Raw genomic sequence first — 26,024 nt, 5'->3', positions numbered from 1 at the left:
CTATTTTATTAATCATATCAAGATTCATAATACAACTATACATATTTTATCTTATGTGGAGAAAAGACATTCCTAGAGACTTAGAAATTATTGATGTGAGGTAAAATAAGATACAAATTATACAATAATAACTTAAAGCTTTGATTACTCCTTAACAAAAAAATAATCAATGGGCGTATATCGGCCCTCTCTCTGCGACAACTTTTGCTTCTTGGATTTGCTTTGTCTATTGATTCGGTGCTTTTGATCCTGACTGAAAAAACATAGACCTATCACATTTTTCCCCTCAAACTTCCCCTGGAATGAAGTTGATCCAAGCATCTCTGTACATGCACTGTGGTGAGAACTTGCAGCATCATTACCAGAAGTTTGTACCTGGTAAATACGGCAGAGATGATAAATAGTAGCGCTAAAAAACATCAACATGCTCCTCAATCCGCCAAAGCAATTATTCGATTGCGGAAACTGACCTATATCAATATATGTCAGCTACTTCAAAAAATAAAGAGAGAAAAGGAGATATACCTTCTTTGCACCATCATTTTTCCAGAGAGTGCAGCTTTGGTGATTTACATCTAATGAATGATTACCATCAAAAGGATCTCTGCTATCAAGCTGGCTTGTGTGCCCAACATCAATCGAAGGATCAGTTTCTATATCACTGATAAAGTCATGATCTGTAACATCTGAAAAAGGGTCCTTTTTCCTATTGGCTTCTCCTGAAGTAATGAAATTGGTAATAGTCTTCTGTGTACGATCAGGGGTAGCACCACTACCACTTTTATCTCCGTTAAACTGTGATACTCTAAGACCTAAGAGGAGAAGAAAAATCTGTTATGCACTGACTTATACAAGGAACTAATGTGAACTTGCTCATAGACTATATCTATAAGCAGAAAGCACCCTCTTATATTGGCCTTGAGCACCATCTGAATAATTGGTCAACAATAAAGCAAGTTAACAGAAACATATACCTATTAATCTTACTGAAACGGGAAGTTCAGCTTTCAGCAATTTTGATGCATGCTTCAGAATATCCTCACTTGAGTTGATGTAGTTTTGTAAAGTCACAGCTCTATTCCGAACCTATAGATTGAGCATGGTGATCATGACAAATCCTTAAAGGAACTTGAACAATATTAACAACTTTTCTTTTAACAAAGCTTTGTCCAGAGGTAAGAACCCAAGCCAGAGAATTGACCTCTATCATAAACAGAAAATTGTTTAGAAAGAAACAGAGTCAAGAAATCACAAGTACCTCAAAAGAAGTAGTTTTCAGTTTAAGAGTCAACGTTCGCCCATGAAGGCCCTCTTTCTGCATGTCTGTGGACAGCATTTCAGCAAGCTCCACTGCAAACATAAGCTTGCATGGCTCATCTTTTTTATGATTCAATATAACTAAACACTTATCTAATGAGCACCTCAACAGAAGCTTATAGAATTAGGCAGACAAAAGACATCAAGTATGAGCACCTCTTTTGGCAGCAAATCCCATCCATGTTTCAAATGAGGTTTGTCGTAGTTTTACACCAGCCTTAACAAACCTTTTCGCGTACTTATTAATCAACTCCCATTCATCTGTATTGTAACAAATGCTGCAAATGATTGACCCAGGTAACAGGTCAGAAAAACATACTTGACTCGATGCATTCGTAAACATGACTTTACAAATGACACTAATAATACTTCACATTCATTCGTAAACATGACTTTATAAGATAATCAAAGTCAATCATCTCTAACAATTGACTCGATGCAAATATTATTTATACGGGCAGTATATATGAATGAAATCCTAACTTATATTGTGAAGTTCATGAAAATAAATTAATAAAAACTTATGTGATCGTAACATAAAGCCAACGAGGTTACAAGGACAAGATTGCATCCTCACTTGTATTGGTAGAAATGAATTGCTTGCCTCTTATAGTAGAAGGCTAGAAGCACATGCCACATTATTTTTGTTCACACATACTGACATCTAGATTTCAGTTCTTGAAAAACATGCTACCAACATCTACCAAAGCCTTGAGCACTTGGGGAGAAGAATGGAAGCAAAAAAGTAATAATCATATTCCATCTAGTAATCAACATTTGCTATGAGCAGAGACTTTGTATCTAACTAAGGATGTGCAGCATCTTTGATAAAGAGACACTCCTCAAACAAGCATAATCTAAAACCTCAAGTCATCAAATCTTGAACCCATGCTATTGTGGAATGCTCTCTTTTCGGTTTAGGTCTTCCAAACTTATGTTAGCCTCAAGTCCCGTGTTCAAATTAGTAACCATGTCAAGGATATCAGATTTCAAAGAGGCTGCTAATGTCTGTCAGTAAAGCAGAAAAAACATGTTACTGTCTTTAGAGAGACGCAACGCAACAGAACTAAAATGAGAACACAGAAATTTCTTTGCAACTAAGACAGTGTACCTTTCTTTCCTCTTCTTTTTTGTGCTTCAGAACTTCCAAAGGCCACTCGGATACAAGTTTCTGAAGTTCATCCTTCATGACTGACTTTTTGGCCTCAGACAAAGTCTAGCGACAATGAAATCAACAAAACAGAGAGTTAAACAAGACTATCCAAAGACATATACGACCTTCCACTCAGTTTACCAACACTCGTTCATATCATATCATTACCAAGAAAAAGTGTTCTAACAAATGCAATTAATGATATAACTATAATTTCATCCTCAGCAACTGATGTGGAACTAACTTGACTCTGAACTGAAGTATCAATACAAAAAGCTATAACTTTTTCCACAATTCCAAAACTATTCTTATAAAAACTGATTTGTACTTTGACCAATCTTTCCAGGGTAATAACATTACAATTTCATCTAGCGCTGTTTTATTTCTATTTGAGAAGCATTTCTTTGTTTCACTCATTGGTGAAGAAATTTATCACATAGGAAGAAGTAAACAACATACACTCCATACCTGATTTAGAACTTGAATGATGGCAACGGCGTCATTAGGTTTACGTTCCAATAAAAGGCCCTGCAAAATCATAAAAACAGGCTTAGACTTGCTATCAAAGTGGAACTCAGCTATAACATAATCAGCACTGGGAAGTCGAAACACATATCAGCATCGAGAACATATTTGAAGCAAAATCATATTAGGTAAAGATTCTCAAACTGGGAAAATTAAAAATGTTTTTCCATTATTTTTCTTTCAAAAATACAATTGATCTCTTTTTAAAGAACAGATTGATGAATACAAACATGTTTTAAAAGCAAAATAATTATGTACAAGATTGAGCAAAACTGAAAGATAACACACAATAAGTTACAAACACAGGTGTGAATGGATTTGCTACCTTGGCGCAAGAAAACCCAGTTGCCAAAGTGTGCTGCTTCATTGAATCAGATCTCAACTTTTCTATTTTCCATAATGACTCAGTGTCTCCTGCAGACATGAAAATGAAAGGCATAAACACTTAGTTCATCATAAGCAGAAAATATTTTTAAAAGCCCAAAAATCATATATAGCATGGTCTTGAAATCACATGATACTACTAATGTACTATATGTATTCATTGCCATCAAATTTGTCAAGAAGTTACTAATATAGTTGAACTAATTTATTTCAAAAATGATACAGACAGAGCAAGTCAAGGCACATTAGTCACAAAGTAATCTTTTTTTAGCATGATTCCTCAGTCCAAAATGCAAATGTGCAAAATGATCAACAGTATAACCAAATTCACAAATCTGGATGTGATTATAGTCTCCCTTTTGGGTTTCTTCCAATTTCCTAAAAGCTGAGAAAACACAGCTAGCCAACATTTGGGAAGATGCAAGTTCGGAGAGAAAGAAAAAATAAAGCCATTAAATACTAGGCAAATTATTGTCTCCATAGTTTTATGGATAGTTTAGTGTTCAATTTAGGAATAGCAATCCTCTTTAACAAACTTATGTTGAAGTTCAATAGAAGCTTATAGAATTAGGCAGACAAAAGACATCAAGTATGAGCACCTCTTTTGGCAGCAAATCTCATCCATGTATCAAATGAGGTTTGTCGTAGTTTTACACCAGCCTTAACAAACCTTTTCGCGTACTTATTAATCAACTCCCATTCATCTGTATTGTAACAAATGCTGCAAATGGTTGACCCAGGTAACAGGTCAGAAAAACATACTTAAGAGAACAAAAGCAACATAACAAGAAAAGGTGAGATTCATAATTTGTCTAGTGTTGGACAATACTAAAAACCAAGCAAACTAACTGCATTGTAGGCTTGTAGCCTAAGGCACAAAGAGGCACCAAATTGCCTTCATACAATCAAATAGAGCTTTGGGGGAACTAACAACAGATCATGATTTGAAAATGAAGCATGCCAGCCAGTTTAAAGGGAATAACAATGAAATCAACAAAAAGTTCAGCAACTCCTTTTAGAGGTAAACACCATATTAAAATCTTATTCACAGAAGACCCTTTGTACTGCAAAACAAAATCATGAAAATGCAAAAAGAATGACATACCTAAAAACTATATCTGTCGTGCCCGGTTGCAATGGTAAATCATTCCTCTTCAAAAGTTTCATTACTTCCACCAATAGATTAGTATCATTGTGATTCTTAGCATACGTCTACAACAAAATAACAGTAACTTATCAATTGCAAACAGGAGAGAAAATCAAAGAAATTAGAGCATTAGAATGTCAAATAATACCAATATATGGTGTGCCGATGCAACACTTGGCGCCAACCCATAGACATTATGCTTCCACAGAGCCTTCTTTCCTGCTCACACATTAAAATCAAATAACCTTAAAATGCCATTTCATATCTTCAAATTTCATAAATGAAACAGCACAGATTAAAAATAATAAAATGCAAACACAAACAAACCATACCAAAAAAACTAGTAACAAAAAAGGATGCAAAAAAGTTCAACAAAGATTCATTTGAAATCTGTTTCCATAAAGAACACACCCTTTTCAGACCAAAAGCAATCCCAGTTTTTAAAAATAAAAAGTCTATACACTTTTCAGAAAGAAACCATGACTCCTCACAAATCCCAGTTTAAAAACCCACTTTTCAGAAAGATACCTTGAAATTGAATACTCAAAAAAAAGTTATATAAAGTAGCACTACCTTATAAACTAAATCAAATAATTTAATCCTACACAAACACAAGAATGCATTACAGTACTATCATAACGTGAAATTCCTGCATGATTCCTGCATGCTCACATATTCAGAAACTTCATAATCACTTTTTCTACATAAATAGTAAATCAGTAATTAAAACCTAAAATTTTTCACTTTCCTTATAACCTAAAAATTTCAGCTAAACACAATAACAAAGCTCACAATTGCTACAAAACTCACATGCAAGCTAAAATTTTGATCCCAATCCACATAATCAAAATCAAAAACCCTAAATATAAATCACAACATGAAAGCTAAAATTTAGACCCCAACCCAGAAAATCAACAAACACAAGAACATAAATCCAATAACCAAAAACAAAAAACCCTAACCTGAAGAGCAGACAACTGTTCAGCATGAAATTTCTCAATATTATCATTCAAAAACTTGAAATGATATTCAGAGCAAAGCTTCCCCGATTCCAAACAACCCCTAATCCTCTCCCAAGTATTCCCATTCGTAACCTTATTCTGCAACCAATTCGAATAATCCCCAAGCCTATACTCCTTATACCCCCGATTCGACAAAGCTTCACCCGCACCTTTGTTAGTAACAACAAACGCAAAGATCGTGAAAGCGAAAAGAAGAACAATAAGCAAGAACATGACGAGAAGATAGAACCACAGAAGCCATGAGACTCTGCAACAAGCACCGATTAAACCCATGAGAGAAACAACCAAGAGGAAAACGCCAAGGGCAATAATGGGTTTTTCTAAGAAGCGTTCGCATTCAGTGGTGGATTGTTTGTGGAGCCATACTCCCATGACTAGAATTGGGATTGAGAGGAGTAGGGTTAGGAAATTGAGGATTCCGTTTAGGTTGTTACTGAATCGAATTAATTTTACACGCTATTACTAAGAAAGAGACGCGTTTCTTGTTTGGTTTTTGAAACGACTTATTCTCTATTTTGTGGAATAATACAGATTTTTCTTAAAGAAGTTGGGGATACTGGTTTTATTTTAGTTAGACCTTAGACAGCGCTTTCCAAAAGCGCTTTCTAAACCCCCCCTTAGACAGCGCTTTTGGTTTTAATTTTTTTTTTAATTTAAAGACTTTAGACAGCGCTTTATCAAAAGCGCTGACTAAGGTAAATATTTAAAAGCGCTTTCTAAAAGCGCTGTCTAAGGGGGGGTCTTAGACAGCGCTTTTAGAAAGCGCTGTCTAAGACCCCCCCTTAGACAGCGCTTTCATTATTTTTTTGGAACATTTTCCGTGTTTTATTTTAATTTTAACCTTAGACAGCGCTTTCTTTTAAAAGCGCTGTCTAAGATGCGCTGTTAAAAGTCATTTTTGGCGTAGTGTGACCAAGAAAACTAACCTCTTCTAACCAAAATTCACACTTGGACAGTTTAGCAAATAACTTCTTTTCTCGTAGAACTCCTAAAACCACCCTCAAATGCTCAGCATGCTCTTCTTCAGATTTCGAATACACCAAAATATCATCAATAAACACCACAACAAATTGATCTAGGTACGGATGGAAAATCCTATTCATATACTCCATAAATACTCCAGGCGCATTAGTCACACCAAAAGGCATTACAGAATACTCATAATGTCCATACCTTGTTCTAAAAGCAGTCTTCTGAATATCCTCAGTTTTCACACGTATCTGATGATACCCAGATCTCAAATCTATTTTACTGAACACACTCGCACCAACCAACTGATCCATCAAATCATCAATCCTTGGCAAAGGATACCGATTCTTGATCGTCACTTTATTCAGTTGCCTGTAGTCCACACACAACCTCATAGTACCTTCTTTCTTCTTAACCAATAACACTGGTGCACCCCACGGTGACACACTCGGACGAATAAATTTCTTATCCAACAGATCTTCTAACTGACTCTTCAATTCAGTTAACTCAACAGCAGACATACGGTACGGAGCCATCGACATCGGCCTAGTACCAGGTACCAAATCAATCAAGAACTCAACTTCACGCTCTGGCGGTAATTCATTCACTTCTTCAGGAAACACATCAGGAAAATCACACACCACAGCTAGATCGCAAATCACCAGTTTATCTTTAGCCTCCAAAGTCGCTAACAGCATAAACAACTCTGCCCCATCTACTACTGCCTCATTCACCTGCCTTGCTGATAGAAACAAACTCTTTCCTTCCTCAATCTCAGGAAAGATCACAGTCTTATCAAAACAGTTGATATGAACTCGGTTAAACACCAACCAGTTCATACCCAGGATAACATCAATCTGCACTAGTGGAAGACACACTAGGTCTATTCCAAAGTCTCTACCAAAAATACTCAAAGGACAATTTAAACAAACTGAAGTAGTAGTCACTGAACCCTTCGCAGGAGTATCAATCACCATACTTCCATGCATCTCAGATATCTCTAACTTAAGTTTCACAGCACAATCCAAAGATATAAAGGAATGAGTAGCACCGGTGTCAATAATAGCTACAAGAGGAAAGCCATTAATATAACGCGTACCTCGGATCAAACGATCATCTGCAAAAGTCTCAGAACCCGATAAAGCGAAGACCTTGCCTCCCGACTGGTTCTCTTTCTTCGGCTTAGGACACTGTGGGCTAATATGACCCACCTCTCCACAGTTGAAACAAGTCATAGTCTTCAACCGGCACTCTGCAGCCAAGTGACCACCTTTGCCACACTTGAAACACTTCTTCTCAGCACTGGTACACTCATGGAAACGATGTCCAGCCTGACCACATCTGTAACACTTAGCAGGGGCACTGGAGTCTCCCCCACTAGGTCTCCTCATCCCATTCTGTCTCTGGAAACCTTTGCCAACTGCATACGGCTTCCCACGATCATTCTGATTCTTGCCTTTCCTATCAACCCTCTGCTGATAGCTCTCCGCTCTGGCTTTGGTATCCTGTTCAAGAATTCTGCAACAGTCAACCAAATCAGAAAACACTCTAATCCGCTGATACCCAATAGCCTGCTTGATCTTGGGACGTAACCCGTTCTCAAACTTCACACATTTTGAGAATTCCCCAGTAGCCTCATCATAGGGAGTGTAATACTTTGACAGCTCTGTGAACTTAGCAGCATACTCCGTAACAGACCGGTTGCCCTGCTTCAATTCCAAGAACTCTATCTCTTTCTTTCCTCTGACATCCTCTGGAAAGTACTTCCTCAGGAATCTCTCTCTGAACACAGCCCAAGTGATCTCAGTATTCCCAGCAGATTCCAACTCAGTGCGGGTAGCAACCCACCAATCATCTGCTTCTTCTGACAGCATATGTGTACCGAACCTGACCTTCTGGTTCTCGGCACACTCAGTCACTCGGAAGATCCTCTCAATCTCCTTCAACCACTTCTGAGCGCCATCTGGATCGTATGCTCCCTTGAACATTGGAGGATTGTTCTTCTGGAACTCACTCAGTTGACGAGCAGCTCCCATTCCCACAACATTCGGATTTCCTCCAAGTACTCCAGCTAGCATACCCAGAGCCTCAGCAATCGCAGCATCGTCTCTACCTCTTCCAGCCATCTCTATTCTGAAAACCCAATCAAGCTAAAACAATAAGTACTGATAGGGTTACACAACACCTATCCCGTACAGGGAAAACAGAATAATTACGACTCGACTCGACCGACTATGCTCTGATACCACTAATGTAACACCCTTCTAAAATACCCCAAATATTTAATTTAAATAACAACATATATCAATCAGAGTAAATATGCAATTAAGGGTGTCACACAATTACTTCACACCATTCACCATGATAACTGTCATGCTCTTTTATTAATTCAAAACATAAAGCATTTGCACAATACGCAGCGGATAGAGCTTAAATCAATCATGCAAAACATGTAGCATATTACATGTAAACTGGTTCACAACCAACAATAAAACATTTAAAACATCCCATCCCGATGTTACATCTACCAGAGCATGACCCACTAAGGAACTACACTAGACTTCAAGCACTAGCTCCTACCCAATCACTGCTCGTTACCTGAAAAATAGTTGTAAGGGTGAGTTCCTCAATCGATATAATAAGCATTATAAATATCATGCAATGTTAAGTAATTTAACACATTTCATCACCCTAATCATAGCACACATTCAGTAACGGCACATCAACTCAAACATCATACTCAACACCAACATAAAGCACACGTATAATCTCAATTCATGCTCAACACCAACACAAAACACACTTATAATATTGGAATACATCCATTCATATTATACGCCATACATACACTATGCAATGAGACTCCATGCATGCGGTACCGACTATTCGTGAACATATAGTTCAACTTCACCGACCAAATCCAGGTACGGCTACCAAGCTCACTAGTCCCACTCATTTGAGACCTAGTGACTCACATCACTAATTCCTCACCATGGGAATTAGCTACCACCCCAAGGGCCATGCTATGCACGCTAATCACCTAGCATGCAAACATCAACAACAGTCCAAAATGACTAACATCACTAATTCCTCACCATGGGAATTAGCTACCACCATAAAGGCCACATTATGCTATGCCAAATCACCTAGCATGCAACATCAACAACAATCCACAATGGACATATGCTCATACTCTAAGCCATAAAACAGTCCATCCACAATTACATACATAATATATACATTCACAACATTATGCATATTTTCACACATCATCAGCATATTTATCACATAATTATATCATGTCATGCCAAATAATTCAGTCACAGTATTAGCACACTCTACTAATACCTATCCTACTCAAAACAACGAGAAATAATCCCTACTATATCACACACCGATATAGGCCAATCACCAATTATGTTCACAACATTAAAATATTAATTTTTCACTTTTCCAACAGTGTTAACCGGTTAACGCCCTGGGTTAACCGGTTAACGCAGCACAGAACACGCTTTCTGGCAAAATTCAACAGTGTTAACCGGTTAACGCCCTGGGTTAACCGGTTAACGCAGACAGAACAGCAATATTTTCACAACCCACAACAGTGTTAACCGGTTAACGCCCTGGGTTAACCGGTTAACGCAAGCAAAACAGCAATACCTCACAATTCCTAACAGTGTTAACCGGTTAACACCCTGGGTTAACCGGTTAACGCAAGACAGAAAGCTGTTCCTGCGCTAACACGGAGCAGAATGCAGAATTCTCCGCATTTTCCGCCGTTGGAGGACTTCCGGACCTCCGATTCCGATTCCGTAAAAAGTTATACGTTCGGGAAATCACAACTCACACAAATACAGATTCAATTACAGTTTTCACATCACCTATTCATCATAATTTTTCAACATTCATAATCCAATTAGGGTCAAATCAACGGCTTATCACTACCCATTACATGTTAACCCATAATACCCATTAAACGACGATAAACCCCCCTTACCTGAGTTAATCCGGCAATCCTTTAGCCTCAAGCTCTTCTCTTCTCCAACCTTCTTCCTCTTGCTCTGCCTCTTTGCCCTTTTCCTCTTTTCAGCCGCTTCTCTGCTTTCACGTGAAAACTCTTTTTACCAAAATGGAACTTTTTTTTCCTTATTTCCAACTTATATATATTTTCCAATAATTATTATTCCAATAATAATAATAATAATAATAATAATAATATTCCAATAATTCCAATTATTTAATTAAATTAATAAATATAATATTAACTTAAATTAAATAATTATCTTATTTTTATCGGGGTGTTACAACGTTTGCATATGACGCCGCTTCGACCCACTTGGTGAAGTAATCAATTGCTACGAGAATAAACCTGTGACCATTGGACGCTTTCGGCTCTATCATACCAATCATGTCAATTCCCCACATAGAGAAAGGCCATGGTGATGAAATCACATTCAGAAGTGTCGGGGGAATATGAATCTTATCTGCATAAATCTAACACTTATGGCATTTCTTCACATATTTGCAGCAGTCAGACTCCATTGTCAGCCAATAGTAGCCTGCTCTCAATATCCTCCTAGCCATGGCATGTCCATTGGAATGAGTACCAAATGAACCCTCATGGACCTCAGTCATTAACAGGTCTACTTCGTGTCTATCCACGCATCTGAGCAGAACCATGTCAAAATTCCTCTTATAAAGCACATCACCATTGAGGTAGAAACTGCCTGATAAACTCCTCAAAGTCTTTCTATCTTTCACAGATACCCCAGGCGGGTAAATCTGGCTTTGAAGAAAACACTTGATATCATAATATCATGGCTTATCATCTTTTACTTCCTCAACTGCAAATACATGAGCTGGTCTGTCCAAGCGCATCACAGTGATATTGGGAACCTCATTCCAGAGTCTCACCACGATCATCGAAGCAAGCGTAGCAAGCGCATCTACCATCTGATTCTCGTCTCGAGGAATATGATGGAAGTCAACCTCAGTAAAGAAAGTCGAAATCCTCCTCGCATAATCTCTATATGGGATGAGGCCAGGCTGATTCGTCTCCCATTCACCCTTAATCTGATTAACAACAAGGGCCGAAACACCATAAACATCAAGATGCTTGATCCGAAGATCAATACACTCTTCTAGTCCCATAATACAGGCCTCATACTTGTAAGAACAAAAATTGTTCTACAACAGATTCCAAGATTTTGATGATAACAAAGAACGAAACCAAAAATGGCACTCTAACAAAAAGTTTCTAAGTGTGCAGGAATCTAAAAAGAAAGAAAGGAATCTGATGGCGTCATCAGATACAGAATCATATCAGATACAAATTATCAGAAGCATCTGAAGTAGTAACGCGCTCAAGATGTTCTAACTCTGAGCAAAACAGCAAAAACATCAGAGGCATCTGAACAAGGAGTACGCTCTAGAAGTTCTGACTCTAAACAAAGGTATATCTAAATTCCAGAAGCTCTCAGCGTCATCTGAAGACATCATCAGAACCCTAAGAGATCAAAACATCAGAAGCTCCGAATCCACATAGCAAGATCTCAAATCAACAGAGTTACGTAGACTCTGATAATGGATTTCCTAATTCAGAATGAATAATGTCAACTTAGAATTTAAATGGAAAGGAACTATTATTGGAAAGAAGTTATTCAGGGAGACAAAGTTGTTTTGGCAAGAAACAACAGAAGTTATGGCATTGATTCCTAATCAAGACAATTATCTGCCATCAATTTCAACGGTCCTTTCACCTCTATATAAAGGACAGCAAACCGCATTGAGAGACACACCTGAACACACCAAAATAATCTCTCTCTCTCAATTATTCATGAGCTTTTGCTAAGAACGTGAATTATTCTAATTGCTCTTACTGCTGTAATACTTGCTTTATCCTAGAAGCACTCTAGATTACAAACTCTGGTTTTATCTAAGTTGTTTTATATTCCTCAAGTGACTCTGCGCAGTCTGTATACTTGAGAGGACTAAGAGATCTTTCTCTTAGACTTTGGTTGTAATAATCTTTCAAGATTAGTGAATTAAGTCCTTGTTGAAGGCGAAATCACCTTGGCCGGGTGGACTGGAGTAGCTTTGTGTTATAAGCGAACCAGTATAAAATCCTGTGTGATTTTATTTTGCAATAACGCTTATTTTCCAAAACAATTCAAACCCCCCTTTCTTGTTTTTCTCACCTTCAATTGGTATCAGAGCTTCGGCTCTGTTAATGATTTTCTAATCAAACACTTAACAGTGTAGAGAGATCCAGAACGAGAAAAACCATGGCCCACACAAATGAAAGAGACAGTTACAATGCTAAGCCTCCTGTCTTTGATGGAGAAAAATTCGACTACTGGAAGGATAGAATTGAGAGCTTCTTTCTAGGCTATGATGCTGATCTCTGGGACATTGTCACAGATGGATACAAACCTCCTGTCACAGAGGATGGAGTTGAAATTCCCAGGAGTAAGATGTCAGATGATCAGAAGCGAGTTTTCAAAAATCATCACAAGGCCAGAACCATACTTCTCAATGCTATATCTTACAACGAGTATGAAAAGAACACCAACAGAGAAACAGCCAAAGACATACTTGACTCTCTAAGGATGACTCATGAAGGAAACTCTCAGGTCAAAGAGACAAAGGCTCTGGCGCTTATCCAGAAATATGAAGCCTTCAAAATGGAGGATGATGAAGCCATAGAGGTAATGTTCTCTAGATTCCAAACTCTTATTGCAGGTCTCAAAGTTCTAGACAAAGGGTACACAACTGCAGACCACGTCAAAAAGATAGTCAGAAGCTTGCCAAAGAAGTGGAGACCCATGGTCACTGCTCTAAAGCTGTCTAAGGATCTGAACAATATCAGTCTTGAAGAGCTTGTCAGTTCTCTCAGAAGCCATGAGATAGAACTAGAGGAAGACGAACCTCAGAAGAAGAACAAGTCTGTAACATTAAAGTCCAGATCTGAAAGACGCAAATCTGACAGAACCAAAGCATTCCAGGCCGAGACAGAAGATGCAGATGAATCTGAACAAGAAGATTCTGATGAGGAAGAAGAATTGTCCCTCCTGACCAGAAGAGTTAAACAACTCTGGAAAAAGAGGAACAACAACTTCAGAAGACCAAAACCCAGAGGGGATCGATCAGAATCAACCTCAAAAGGTAAAACTAACAAAGATATTACTTGTTATGAATGTAAAGAAACAGGTCACTACATGAATGAATGCCCCAAGCTAAAGAAAGATAGTTCCAGAAAAGAAAGTTTCAAGAAAAATACCTTCAGGACAAAGAAAGGATTAATGGCTACCTGGGATGATAGCGAATCTGATTAATCAAAATCTGACTCTAATGAACAGGCCAATGTGGCATTCATGGCTACCACATCCAGGAACAGTTCAGATGAAGAATCTGAAGAGGTATTTTCTGAACTCTCTCGATCTGATCTAGAATCATGCTTGTCAGAAACTCTTAGCTCATATCAGAAATTAAAACAAAAGTTTAAAGCAATAAAAGGTTGTCTTGAAGAAAAATTTGAAGAATGTGGCAAGCTTGAGATGACAATTCTAAAACGAGAAGATGAAATCAGATCTCTAACATTACAAAGAGACGTTGCAAATAAAAATCGTTTAGAACTGGAAGAAGCGTTATCTCAAGCTCCACAGATTTCAAATACAATAATTTATAAATATGAAGAAGCCTTTCAAGAATTTATGAAAAATAGGATAGGAAGGAGTGTTATGGCATCCATGATTTATGGAGTTAGTCAAAACAATAAAAAGGGAATTAGGTATGATCCTAAGGAAGATAAAACTTCTACTAGTGACTAACTCAAATCTCCATTTTCATATCACTACACACACACACAAGAACAAAAATTTGAAAATGCTAGAAAACCCAAAGTTATAAGAAACTCTGGGAAAAGTAATCAGAAAGGACCCAAGAGACTCTGGGTACCAAAAGATAAGATTGTTTATGTTGCAGATATCCTATGCAGCAAAGTTCAAACACCAGTCATGGTACCTGGACTCTGGATGCTCGCGACACATGACGGGAAGAAAGTCTATGTTCCAAAGCCTGGAACTTAAAGACGCTGGATTCGTAGGCTTCGGAGGAGATCAGAAAGGAAGGATCAGAGGCTCCGGAACTATTGGTAATGGTACTCTTCCCTCTATATCTGATGTCCTTTACGTAGAAGGATTAATGCATAACCTGTTATCCATAAGTCAATTAAGTGATAACGGGTATGACGTAATCTTTAATCAAAAAACATGTAAAGCCATAAATCAAAACAATGGTTCTGTCCTATTCACAGGCAAGAGGAAAAACAATATTTATAAAATTAATCTTTCTGATTTAAAAGAACAAAATGTGAAATGTCTGATGTCTGTTCACGAAGAGCAATGGGTATGGCATAGACGCTTGGGCCACATTAGCATGAGAAAACTATCTCAGCTAAATAAACTCGAGTTAGTCAGAGGCCTGCCTAAACTGAAGTTTTCTTCAGATGCTCTATGTGAAGCATGTCAAAAAGGAAAATTTTCAAAAACTTCTTTCAAAAAGAAAACTATGGTTACCACCTCTAAGCCTCTGGAACTTCTTCACATTGATTTATTTGGTCCTGTGAAAACAGCGTCAGTCAATGGAAAGAAGTATGGACTAGTCATTGTTGATGATTTCAGTCGCTGGACATGGGTGAAATTCCTAAAGCACAAGAGTGAGTCACACTCTGTATTCACTAGTTTCTGCTCCAAAGTGCAAAAAGAATTTGACTCTAAAATTATTAGAGTCAGAAGTGATCATGGTGGGGAATTTGAAAACAAAAATTTTGAGGAATTATTTGACTCTAATGGAATATCCCATGATTTCTCCTGCCCTAGAACTCCACAACAAAATGGAGTTGTAGAGAGGAAGAATAGGACACTCCAAGAGATGGCCAGAACCATGATCAATGAAACGAATGTGGCTAAGCACTTTTGGGCCGAAGCTATAAATACAGCGTGTTATATTCATAATAGAATCTCCATAAGACCTATTCTGGAAAAGACTCCCTATGAACTGTGTAAAGGAAGAAAACCAAACATTTCATATTTCCATCCATTTGGATGTTCTTGCTTTATTTTAAACACTAAAGAACATCTGAACAAGTTTGATTCCAAAGCACAGAAAGGTATTATGTTAGGATACTCAGAACGCTCTAAAGGCTACAGAGTATACAATACATAAACCAAAATTGTGGAAGAATCAATTCATGTCAGATTTGACGATAAGCTTGACCCTGAAAAGTCAAAGTTAGTTGAAAATTTTGCAGATTTAGAAATCACTCTTGCAGTATCTGATAAAGCTCCAGAAGCAACTGCCACTCAGAACTCTGAGGAAATTAATTCCCCAGTAATCCCAAAGAAAGCTAAAAGTCGCATCAACGTATCTGAAGATTTGATTCTAGGCAACAAAGACGAACCTGTCAGAACCAGATCTACCTTCAGGACTTCTGAAGCGACGCCTCTAGGACTAGTGTCTCTGATCGAGCCTACGTCCTGTGATGAAGCACTTCAAGATAACGACTGGGTTTCAGCTATGCAAGAAGAGTTAGATCAATTCACAAAGAATGATGTCTGGGATCTTGTTCCCAAGCCCAGAAGCACTCACGTTATTGGAACCAGATGGGTATTCAGAAACAAACTGAATGAGAAAGGAGAAGTCGTCAGAAACAAAGCTCGACTGGTAGCTCAAGGTTACAGTCAACAAGAAGGTATTGACTACAATGAAACCTTTGCTCCAGTCGCAAGGTTAGAATCTATTCGTCTTCTTGTATCTTTTGCTATTAACCATTCTATAAAATTATATCAAATGGATGTCAAGAGCGCATTCCTTAATGGTTATATATCAGAAGAAGTGTATGTCAACCAACCTCCAGGTTTTGAAAATCCAAATTTTCCAGAACATGTCTTTAAACTTAAAAAATCTTTATATGGACTTAAACAAGCTCCCAGAGCTTGGTATGAACGTTTAAGTAATTTTCTTCTGGAACACAATTTTATCAGAGGGAAAGTTGACTCCACACTCTTCTGTAAGAACCTTAACAATGACCTCATGATATGTCAGATATATGTTGATGATATTATTTTTGGTTCTGCTAACGCCTCTGTTTGTCAAGAATTCTCTGAGTTAATGCAGGCAGAATTTGAAATGAGCTTAATGCAAGAACTAAAGTTCTTTCTAGGAATTCAAATTAACCAAACTTCAGAAGTCACGTACGTTCATCAAAGAAAATACATAAAAGATGTTCTGAAGAAATTTGACATGGCTGAATGCAACCCTGCAAAGACTCTCATGCATCCAACATGCATTCTTAAAAAGGAAGAAGTCAGTAAAAAGGTTTGTCAGAAGCTCTATCGTGGTATGATAGGCTCCCTTCTCTATCTGACTGCTACTCGACCTGATATTCTCTTTAGTGTCTGTCTCTGTGCCAGATTCCAATCAGATCCTAGAGAAACTCACTTAACAGCAGTTAAGAGAATTTTCAAATATCTGAAAGGAACTCCTAACCTGGGCCTGATGTATGAGAAAACATCAGAGTATAGACTTTCGGGTTACTGTGATGCAGATTACGCAGGAGATAGATTGGAACGAAAAAGCACATCTGGAAATTGTCAGCTCCTAGGAAACAATCTTATATCCTGGGCCAGCAAAAGACAGTCAACTATCGCTCTATCAACTGCAGAAGCAGAATATATCTCAGCATTACTGTGCACAACTCAGATGCTCTGGATGAAGAATCAGTTAGAAGATCTGCAAATCTTCGAGAGTAACATTCCTATTTTCTGTGATAATACTGCTGCCATTTGTTTAAGTAAGAATCCCATTTTACACTCCAAAGCTAAGCACATTGAAATAAAACATCATTTTATCAGAGACTATGTTCAGAAAGGGATAGTAATATTGAAGTTCATTGATACAGATCATCAATGGGCAGATATCTTTACTAAGCCTTTAGCTGAAGATAGATTTCTTTTTATCCTAGAAAATCTGAACATTCAAAATTGCCCTGAATAAATTGTGCCTCTGAAGATGTAAAATGAGACTCTGACATAAACAAATGAGCTTCTGCCTCTGACTCTGATACTTCTACCAAGTTAAGAAGATATCTGAGTTAGAAATCTCCAGGAACCAATCCTTTGGTATTCCTGAAGATCAGATACATCAACACGTGGAGTGAATTGCGTCTAACCTTGGAACTTCTAGACAGCTGTCCAGAAGAAATTCAAAGGACAGACGTTTGAGATCTCCTCGAGCAGTGTGCATACTGTTGGGATTAGACATTCATTAATGAGCCATAATCATTTCTCCCTCTAAGCGTGCTAACTTGGTTTTTGTGCTAAACTCTGATTGTTGTGTCATTTTGCATGCAGTTCGTTTTAGTATATAAACACTTCTCTCACATTGTGCACACACTTCACTCTCACTCACTTTCTCAAACCAGCTCTCTCAGGCATTTCTGCAAGCAGTTCATCTTCATCTTGTTCTTCATCATCAATGGATTCTCAACAACAATCAGTATTCAACTACTCTCAACAAATGGACTCCAGCAACGCAGCTCAAAGCACAAGCACTCCTACTCCAGCAGTTACAGGCGTAACCATAACACCAGTTTACAAGGAACCTCATATTCTTGACCGTGAGGCTCACATCAATCTTGCAACTCCTTTTGAAAAACTGGAAGTTTTGTGTGAATCTCTTGTGGATTTCAACAACATGAAGAGGAATGGAGTAGACCTAACTGAAGAACTCCGTCAACAAGGTTGGGAAAACTACTTTCAACGGCTCTATGGCCCTGTTTACCCAAACCTCATCAAGGAATTCTGGAGGTTTGCTGACGCTGACGACCATTTCATCGTCTCCTACGTTTTGGGGGTAAAAATCGTGATTACTGAAAAGTCAATAGCCTCATTGCTAAACATGGAGAAAGCTGGAGGAAGAAGGATTTATGACATCAATCCTAGGTCAAAGTACATTGCTCATGAAATCAACCCCACTATCTTCAAACACAACACAGAAGGCAACCCATCAAAGAACAAAGAACTACATCAGAATCTCCGAGTGTGGCTCAAGATCATTCTGGGAACTATTCATCATCGCCCAGCATCCAACTCATCAGATTACATCAATACAGATCAGAAGTGTATTATGTACTGTATTCATAAGGGTCTGAAGCTTTGCCTCCCAGCCCTCCTCTTCAAATATCTCAGAGACTCCGTACGGGAGACCAGGAACAACATGAAACCCAGAACCTACATCCCTCTGGGAAGACTTCTCTCTGATGTTCTGATTGAAAATGGGTTTGTAGATCATCTGGAAAAAAAACAAACTCATGGACGATTTGGCAATAGATACTGGAAGGCCTCTGAACTCCAGAAACCTGAAGAGCATGAGAATTCTGAAGAAGATTCAAGTCAAACCTACGCTGGACACCTCTTGGGACGCTTTAAAAGATCAGAGGAATATGCCAAATGGTCTCGCAAGGTTCTACAAGAATGAACCCAGAGAAGCAATCCTCCACTATCTCCAACGTCTGAAGGATGAAGGAGTGGACATCTCAGACTTCAGACTAGACGATCTGCTAGATTCAGAACCAGACTTCGTAAAGTTCAAAAGAGGTCCATCTGAGAAGTCTTCAAGAGCGAAGAAAGCAAGGCTAGGAGAAACTTCTGAATCAAGACCTCCAGCGCATCTGCAAGAATCTTCTGGTAAGTCTGCCTCTGTTATTCCCTCTGTACAGCCATTGGCTTCTTCTACTCCTCTACCAACCCCCATCTACACCACTTCTGAAACCCCTCCTTCTACAACCAGAACCTCTCAACCTCTACCAAAATTCAATCTTGCCAATACCTCTTTACCACTATCCGAAGCCGAACAATTAAATCAAACCACTTCCTCATCCACAGCCCCAGAATCACCTCCCTATTTTATCATTTCCTCAGATACAGAACACTCTGACCTGTAAGACCCCAATTTTGGGCCCTAAGATCCCTCATGGCCCATATCATTCATATCATAACCTCAAGGATCATTGTATGCCTTTGTCCCCTCCTAGTGGGTAGATTGCTTTGTGGGTTGTTTCTTGATCACCAAGCATACTCTGCATTTGTATATCTTTGCTTTCATATGTTTATCATTCAAAAGTACAAAAATATTGTCAGTCTAACCTTGTTGCTTGCAGTGGAAGCAATCATCAGCAATTAGGTCAAAGTCAGTCATTGATCAGTCAAAGCAATGGATGGTGGCCATTCTTGCAGAATTTGGGCATCATGATCAATAATCAAAGATTCATACATCTTGAGACATCATTTGAAGTCAAGTTCTCAAAGAATTAGGGTTTGGAAATCATCAGAAGTGCATCAGTCATCCAAAATCCTAGAAAAGTCAAACTTGGTCAACAGTTGATTTAATCAGAGATTTGATGAATAGAATTGATTTGAAAGAGTTCATTCATTCTTGTATAAGCCTCATATATCATGTCAAGCCTCATCATGGAAGAAAATCAAGTCAAATCAGAAATTTTCCAGAAATAGAAAGTGGACCTGTAATTTCAACTGCCAAAAATGGAAACTTCTTGATCTTAAACTTACATCATGATACAAGCTTCAAATGAATTTTTTCCCAACATGAAAGTTGAAGATCTTGTTCTCCCATTTTCAAAAAGTCCAAGAACATCAAAATCCCATGTGTGGTTGTCAAGATATGATCAAATCATTTTCACCAATTTTTGAACTTCAAAGGGCCATATCTCCCAAACCATAAAGCCAAATTTGGTGGGGTTTTTTCCTACACACCACATTTTTCATCCTCTTTCCAAAAATATAAATTTCATAACCTAAAACCTTACCAATCAAAATGGCATTTTTGGACCTTTTGCATTTAAATTCAAAGTTTGACCAAACTTTGACTTTTTGAGTTTTTGACTTTTTCTTGATTTGGTCAATTGGGAAATGTTCCATATATCATTTGTGATTTGTTCCAAGCCATAAACCATCATCATACCACCTTTACACCACCATTTGGGATTAAAAGGCAAAATTGGCAAAATGTGCAAAAGATGTGAAAAGGGAAAAAACAGCAAGTACAGGTCTGCAGCACACAAAACAGCAATTGTGCTGGCCACTAGCAGCTTGTAGCAGGCCCAAACTCTCAGCAAAAACACACCTCCATTCCATGTATGGGAAAATTAGCAAAATGCAAATGAGCTCATTACAACTAAACAAGTTTAACATTTGATTAGTAGAGGTAAAGCAGTCATATATAAGCATTTCTTCTGGACATTTGAACCCTAGTTCTGCAGCCTACCACACAGAAAAAACTCATTCCCTTCTCTCTTGCAACCTTGCATTTTGACTCGATTTGGAGAAACCACCAAAAACCACAAAGAACCTTTGCATCCATCATCATTTGGACTGCATTGTGAGGCATTTTGAACCATCCTTTATCAACTGGAACACCTTCTTTAACACTGCATCTCCAAGCTATCAACAATGGTGAAGGAGGATTTGAAGAACTCGATGCACCATTGAGCCAAACCACCTCAAGACTCCATCATTGTATAGCATAGAGAGGAACTGTTTCAGCTTCAAACCTTCAAACAGACACTGTTCCATTGATTTCCTCCAAACAAGTGAGTTTTTCGATTACCTTGTTTTGTCAAATAATGATATGCTTTAAGTAGGCCTTGCTTCACTGATTCTAAAGAGCCATAGTTTGTTTGAATTGATGAAGTATTGCATGAGATATTTGAAATTGAAGTTTTGTGTACAAGTGAAGTCTTGCTCGATTTGCCATGTTTGATTTGATTCTGGGAAGTTTGATGTTGTATTCTTGTTATTTGATGCTTACTGATGCTGTGACCATGCTTATTTTGAACTTCTGGTTGATTTGATTTTAAGTGTATGATGATGTTGAAGTTGATATGCTATTCATGATTAACCAAACTCTGCCCAGATTTTCGCTTGACATGCTGTGTTTTGTTGCTGTTTACACCTTGCATGAACTTGTTATATCATTGTTTGGGTGATTGCCATGCCATTCGAATTTTAATTAAAACATGATGAGCATGGATGATGAATATGAAGTTGCTTATAAACCCTGCTGCTGTTATGCTTGAACCCAAAAACCATATGTTTTGTGCTATATCTTGTTGGTTGCTTGCCGTTGTGCATGATGAAGCATGATGATGAGTACCATTGCTGCCAAACCCTAGCTACAAGAACTTTGCCCAGAACTTTGAAATGCCATTGCCTTTGTGTGCTGTTGGTTAGTTTGTTTGGATATTGATGAACACCTTATGCCATGCCAGAAGATCCATGTGAAACATAATGAATGCTGTTATTTTTGATAATTACATGACAATGATGAATATTGACTGCTGTTGTCTGTTTTAATTACATGAGCCACTACCATGTTGCTGTTGCTGCTAAATCCATGCTGTTGCTAAATTCCTGCTGCAGTTTCTGAAGTCTTATGAACATGTTCAAAAAACCAATGTGACTGTGTTGTATGCTTGTTAAATGCTTGCTAGAACATTGCCAAAACCTTAATGCTGCATGATGAAGTTCTTACTATGTCATTGTGTATTGTTACTCGAATTTGGTATGATGATGAAACATGATACATGTTGTTGCTTAACCATGCTGCTGCTGTCATAAACCCTCGAGCCTGCCCAGAAAAAACCACATGATTATGCTATGCTGTTGTTTGTTGGCTGTGTGAGCATCACCATGATATCATGCTGCAGTTTAAAAAACCATATGAACTGCATTTGAATGCTGTTGTTTGGTTTGTTGTTTGAATGATGATGATGAACACCATTGCTACATGTTGCTGTTGGTTTTAATTGATGATGAAACATGAAGATGAAATTGATGCTGCTACAACCAAACCATGCCCATAACTTCTCCTGCTTGTGTTTGCCTTGTTGTTCATGTCATAATTAACCTTGTTACCACCTTAATGCTGCATGAACATTGGCTGTTGTTTGTTTTGTTGGATAACATGATAATGATGAATGCTGTTATGCTATGCTACATTGCTGTTGTGTTTTTGCTTGTTTTGATTTTAGTTTGATGTTTTTTAAACGTGATGAGCACATTGATAATGATGAACTTGGTTTGATGATTACATGACAATGATAAACACCCTGCTGCTATTGCTGAACCTTGCAACTGTCCAGAAATTCATGTGATTTAGTGTTTGTAGTGTTGCATAATTGTTGTGATTATATGCTGCTATTCATTTGTTGCTTTTGATCAAATGCCAATGCCCTGTTGTTGCCAAACCCTAAGGGTTATGATGAACCCAGAAAACTCGAAGCCCATTGGCTGTTGCTGCGCATGCCACTGTTCCATTGGCTGGGAGCCAATGAGAACATTCCGTTTTCTCCCCTGAAGCGCAGTCGTTTCACTAAGTGACTGCACTATTTACCAACTCTGCCATCGTTGACTCCTTAGTTGACCAACATTGCCATGCATTTTGTTCATTTTTGCTCCAATTGTTACACAAACTTCCACAATTATTTGCTCTTTCATCTCAACTCCAAAAATTATGATTCTTTTTCCATGATGTTCATGATTGAGTCTATTATTTAATGGTGAATTTTAATTAATTTTCCATTGGCTGGTTTTTAATTGATAAATGATTTCTTCACATGTGTGCATGAATGATACCCTTTGCCATTTCAATTGTGAAATTGTCATGTTATATCCAATGAGCTTGAAATTTTTTGTGGTAGAACTAGACACATTGACCTTCATTTCCATATCAAGTTTGTGCATTTATCACTTGTGGATTGAGAGTTATGATTTTCTGAAGTTATGTGTTGCATTTGGTGTTATGCCATGATCATGTATTTTTCCCATTTTTGTTCACATGCTTCCTCTCATCCAAATCACTTGAAATTTTGCATGAATGATCCCTTGTATGTCTAATTGATGTATGAATTTTCTTGGAATTAATCTTGCTGTTTTCCATTTGATTAAGAATTTTCTTCCATATGTGGTCATTTGTTGACTTTTTGTGCTATGCCTTGCCAATTCTTTTGTGAAATTCTCAAATCTTATTGTATGATCATGAAATTTCATATGTGATAACTAGACTCTTTGAGCCTTGTATTGGTGTTAATCTCATTCATTTCTCTTCTGTTTTCAAATTGATATGATTTTTTGAAGTTGACCTATGCTTGTTGACTTTCACCATGCTTACTTGAATTTGATTTGACTTCATGATTTTTGTTGACTGCCTTCCTCTCATCCAAATGCCATGAAATTTTACATGTATACCATGTTAGATGTTAGGATTGAGTGTGATTTATTTCATAATTTTTGAAAAGGTTTGAGTTGACTTTTGAATGAAGTCTTTGCTGTTGACTTTTGTATGCTTCTCTTGCCATGCTTTGCATCCTTTTGCATATGAAATGACCATGATGCATGATTTTATTATGAATCCAATTGAGAATGCTTCTTGAATGTTTAGACTTGGTTTGGGTTGACTTTTTCTTGCTGCCTTGACTTTTTCTTTCATCTTTGACCCTAGGCTAGCCCTAGTGGTCTTCTGAGCTTATGTTGAGTTCATCTGTTTCAGGTTAAGCACCAATGCCTTGAGGATCATTCAAATGTGTTTTAATTTGATTGTTTGATGTGCTAACCTTTGTTTTGTAGGTGACTCATATGCTTGAGTCTTTGTGCCTTGCACAATTGGTCCCTTTCTTGTTGACTTTTGGGGTTATTTCCTTTTGATTTTGACTGTTGACTTGTTTGCTAATGAGTTTGACTTTTGCAGGTACTTTAGTTGCCTAAGTTCTTTGAACTTGCTTGCTTGCTTTGCTTTTTAGCATTTGCTTTGAGGTATAATTACTTCTTCTTCATGTAGTCTGGAGACCCGGTCTGTTATTTGACCGGGCAAACTGTCTGAAGTCCTCCTTAAGAGGCAATGCCTGTGTTTGTTTATATTTGTCCTAAGCAGGAAAAGTCCTTCAAGTAAGGCAATTGGCGGAAGGTAGGGATAAGTAATCTATCCCCCACTATTCAGTGTGTCCTCTCTTTGCTCCCAGTACCTGGTTGAAGCATTGAGATAAATACCCAAGATCTAATCGAGTCAATAATGTGGAGAGAGTTCCTACTTTCTGAACTCCCACACTTTCTTTGATGCTCTCTCTTATATGAGATTGAAGCAATGAGGCATACTCCTCATCTCCTTTTCATCTGCTTCACCTGAGCCCCTCAATGGCCAGGTTAAGAGCGACCTTCACCTATCACAGTGGACTTTCAAAGTCAAACCCTCTTGTGTGAGCCCCCATTGTTTGGCTATAGAGTGTGCTGTTTGATATTCATTGATTGATTGATTGCTTCATGTGCACTTGCTTGCCTGTATGCTATGCATTTATCATCATCATCAATTTGCCATTAGTGCATGACCATCTCATCTGTTGTGTGATGTTATCATTTGTTGTTTACCCATGGAGGACAATTGTAAGTCCATTGCTTTGGCATTTGCTCCTGTGATGTGGAAGGATAGAGTGTAAGACCTCATTGGTCACTCATATCTTCTGTTTTATCTGTTTGTATGTGAGGATACAGTTATAAGTCCCTGTAAGTTGGCATCTGTTATCCTGTGATCATAATTTGATCTGTTTGATGTTGTATGTGAGGTTGCAGTTATAAGTCCCTGTAAGTTGGCATCTGCTTTCCTGTGATCATAGTTTGTTCATCTGTTGTATGAGAGGTTGCAATTATAAGTCCCTGTAAGTTGGCATTTGCATTCCTGTGATCATTTTGTTGCTTTTGTTCTTGTATGTGAGGATCCATTGTAAGTCCCTGTGATGTGGCATTGGATTTCCTGTGAGCATACTGTGGAGTTAACCTAAGTCCAGATAGATTGGCAGTTGACTTCCATATTTCATCTTTGTTTTTCTTCTGTGGAGATTAGTGTAAGACCATTGAGTGGCTTCTGATATCCCATTCTGTTTTAGGAGATTGGTATAAGACCAGTGATTGGCATCCGATATCCGCTTTTGCTTGATTTGTTTGTTTGTTATTATTAATTGCTATTCCAAAGGACACACTTGAATCATCTGCTATATGATTTCAAGAAGTGAACCTTCTAAGAAGTGTTACTGTCCATCCATCCATCCATCATTCATTATGTCCTAAACCTTTTCACACTTTACTTTTCAAATTTTGACATAAGTGTTGTGCAAACATCTTCATGTTTTCAAACTAAAAACCTGGACTCAAGTCCTTGACTTTTTTCAAAACTTCATTTTCATAATACTCATTTGAATTGATCTTAATCATACTTTGACATCATTTTCATAATCATAATCAGTTAACTTCATCCACTCAATTGTTTTGGCTTTGTCCATTGTTAATGTTTTCATACATGAGCTATAGGTTTGATTTATCTTAGTGGTTGATGTTAATCTCGCCTTCTGTCTTTAGTGATTGAATTGTAAGCCTTCCTTGCC

General features: G+C 37.9%; 2 protein-coding genes across 2 annotated transcripts; both read right to left on the bottom strand.

The window, feature by feature from the left end:
* Positions 1–144: 144 nt before the first annotated feature.
* Positions 145–1,672, bottom strand: LOC127104205 (uncharacterized). Its single transcript, XM_051041405.1, has 4 exons — positions 1,259–1,672; positions 975–1,086; positions 526–812; positions 145–375 (listed from the first exon to the last, which is right to left on the bottom strand). Exons 1-4 carry the CDS (start codon positions 1,358–1,360, stop codon positions 145–147), a joined length of 732 nt encoding a protein of 243 aa, XP_050897362.1. The 5' UTR covers positions 1,361–1,672.
* A 112-nt stretch (positions 1,673–1,784) lies between these two features.
* LOC127104204 (uncharacterized) lies at positions 1,785–5,181 on the bottom strand. The gene is made up of 10 exons (XM_051041404.1): positions 5,153–5,181; positions 4,988–5,054; positions 4,859–4,916; positions 4,675–4,745; positions 4,485–4,591; positions 3,979–4,100; positions 3,321–3,409; positions 2,939–2,998; positions 2,429–2,533; positions 1,785–2,325 (listed from the first exon to the last, which is right to left on the bottom strand). Exons 1-10 carry the CDS (start codon positions 5,179–5,181, stop codon positions 2,209–2,211), a joined length of 825 nt encoding a protein of 274 aa, XP_050897361.1. The 3' UTR covers positions 1,785–2,208.
* Between the last annotated feature and the right edge of the window lie 20,843 nt (positions 5,182–26,024).

This window comes from Lathyrus oleraceus, chromosome 7 (assembly GCF_024323335.1).
Source record: "Lathyrus oleraceus cultivar Zhongwan6 chromosome 7, CAAS_Psat_ZW6_1.0, whole genome shotgun sequence".
NCBI classification, from domain to species: Eukaryota; Viridiplantae; Streptophyta; class Magnoliopsida; order Fabales; family Fabaceae; genus Lathyrus; species Lathyrus oleraceus.
This window is presented reverse-complemented; position numbering and strand designations above follow the sequence as displayed.

Excerpts from the sequence above, each read along its gene's own strand:
- LOC127104205 (XM_051041405.1), bottom strand. The coding sequence starts at position 1,360 with ATGTTTGCAGTGGAGCTTGCTGAAATGCTGTCCACAGACATGCAGAAA. Across the intron at positions 813-974 it reads CGTTTCAGTAAGATTAATAG|GTCTTAGAGTATCACAGTTT; the intron begins GTATATGTTTCT and ends TTCTCCTCTTAG. Across the intron at positions 376-525 it reads AAAATGATGGTGCAAAGAAG|GTACAAACTTCTGGTAATGA; the intron begins GTATATCTCCTT and ends CGTATTTACCAG.
- LOC127104204 (XM_051041404.1), bottom strand. The coding sequence starts at position 5,181 with ATGCAGGAATTTCACGTTATGATAGTACT. Across the intron at positions 4,101-4,484 it reads ACGACAGATATAGTTTTTAG|CATTTGTTACAATACAGATG; the intron begins GTATGTCATTCT and ends AACCATTTGCAG. Across the intron at positions 3,410-3,978 it reads GAGATTTGCTGCCAAAAGAG|GAGACACTGAGTCATTATGG; the intron begins GTGCTCATACTT and ends TCATGTCTGCAG.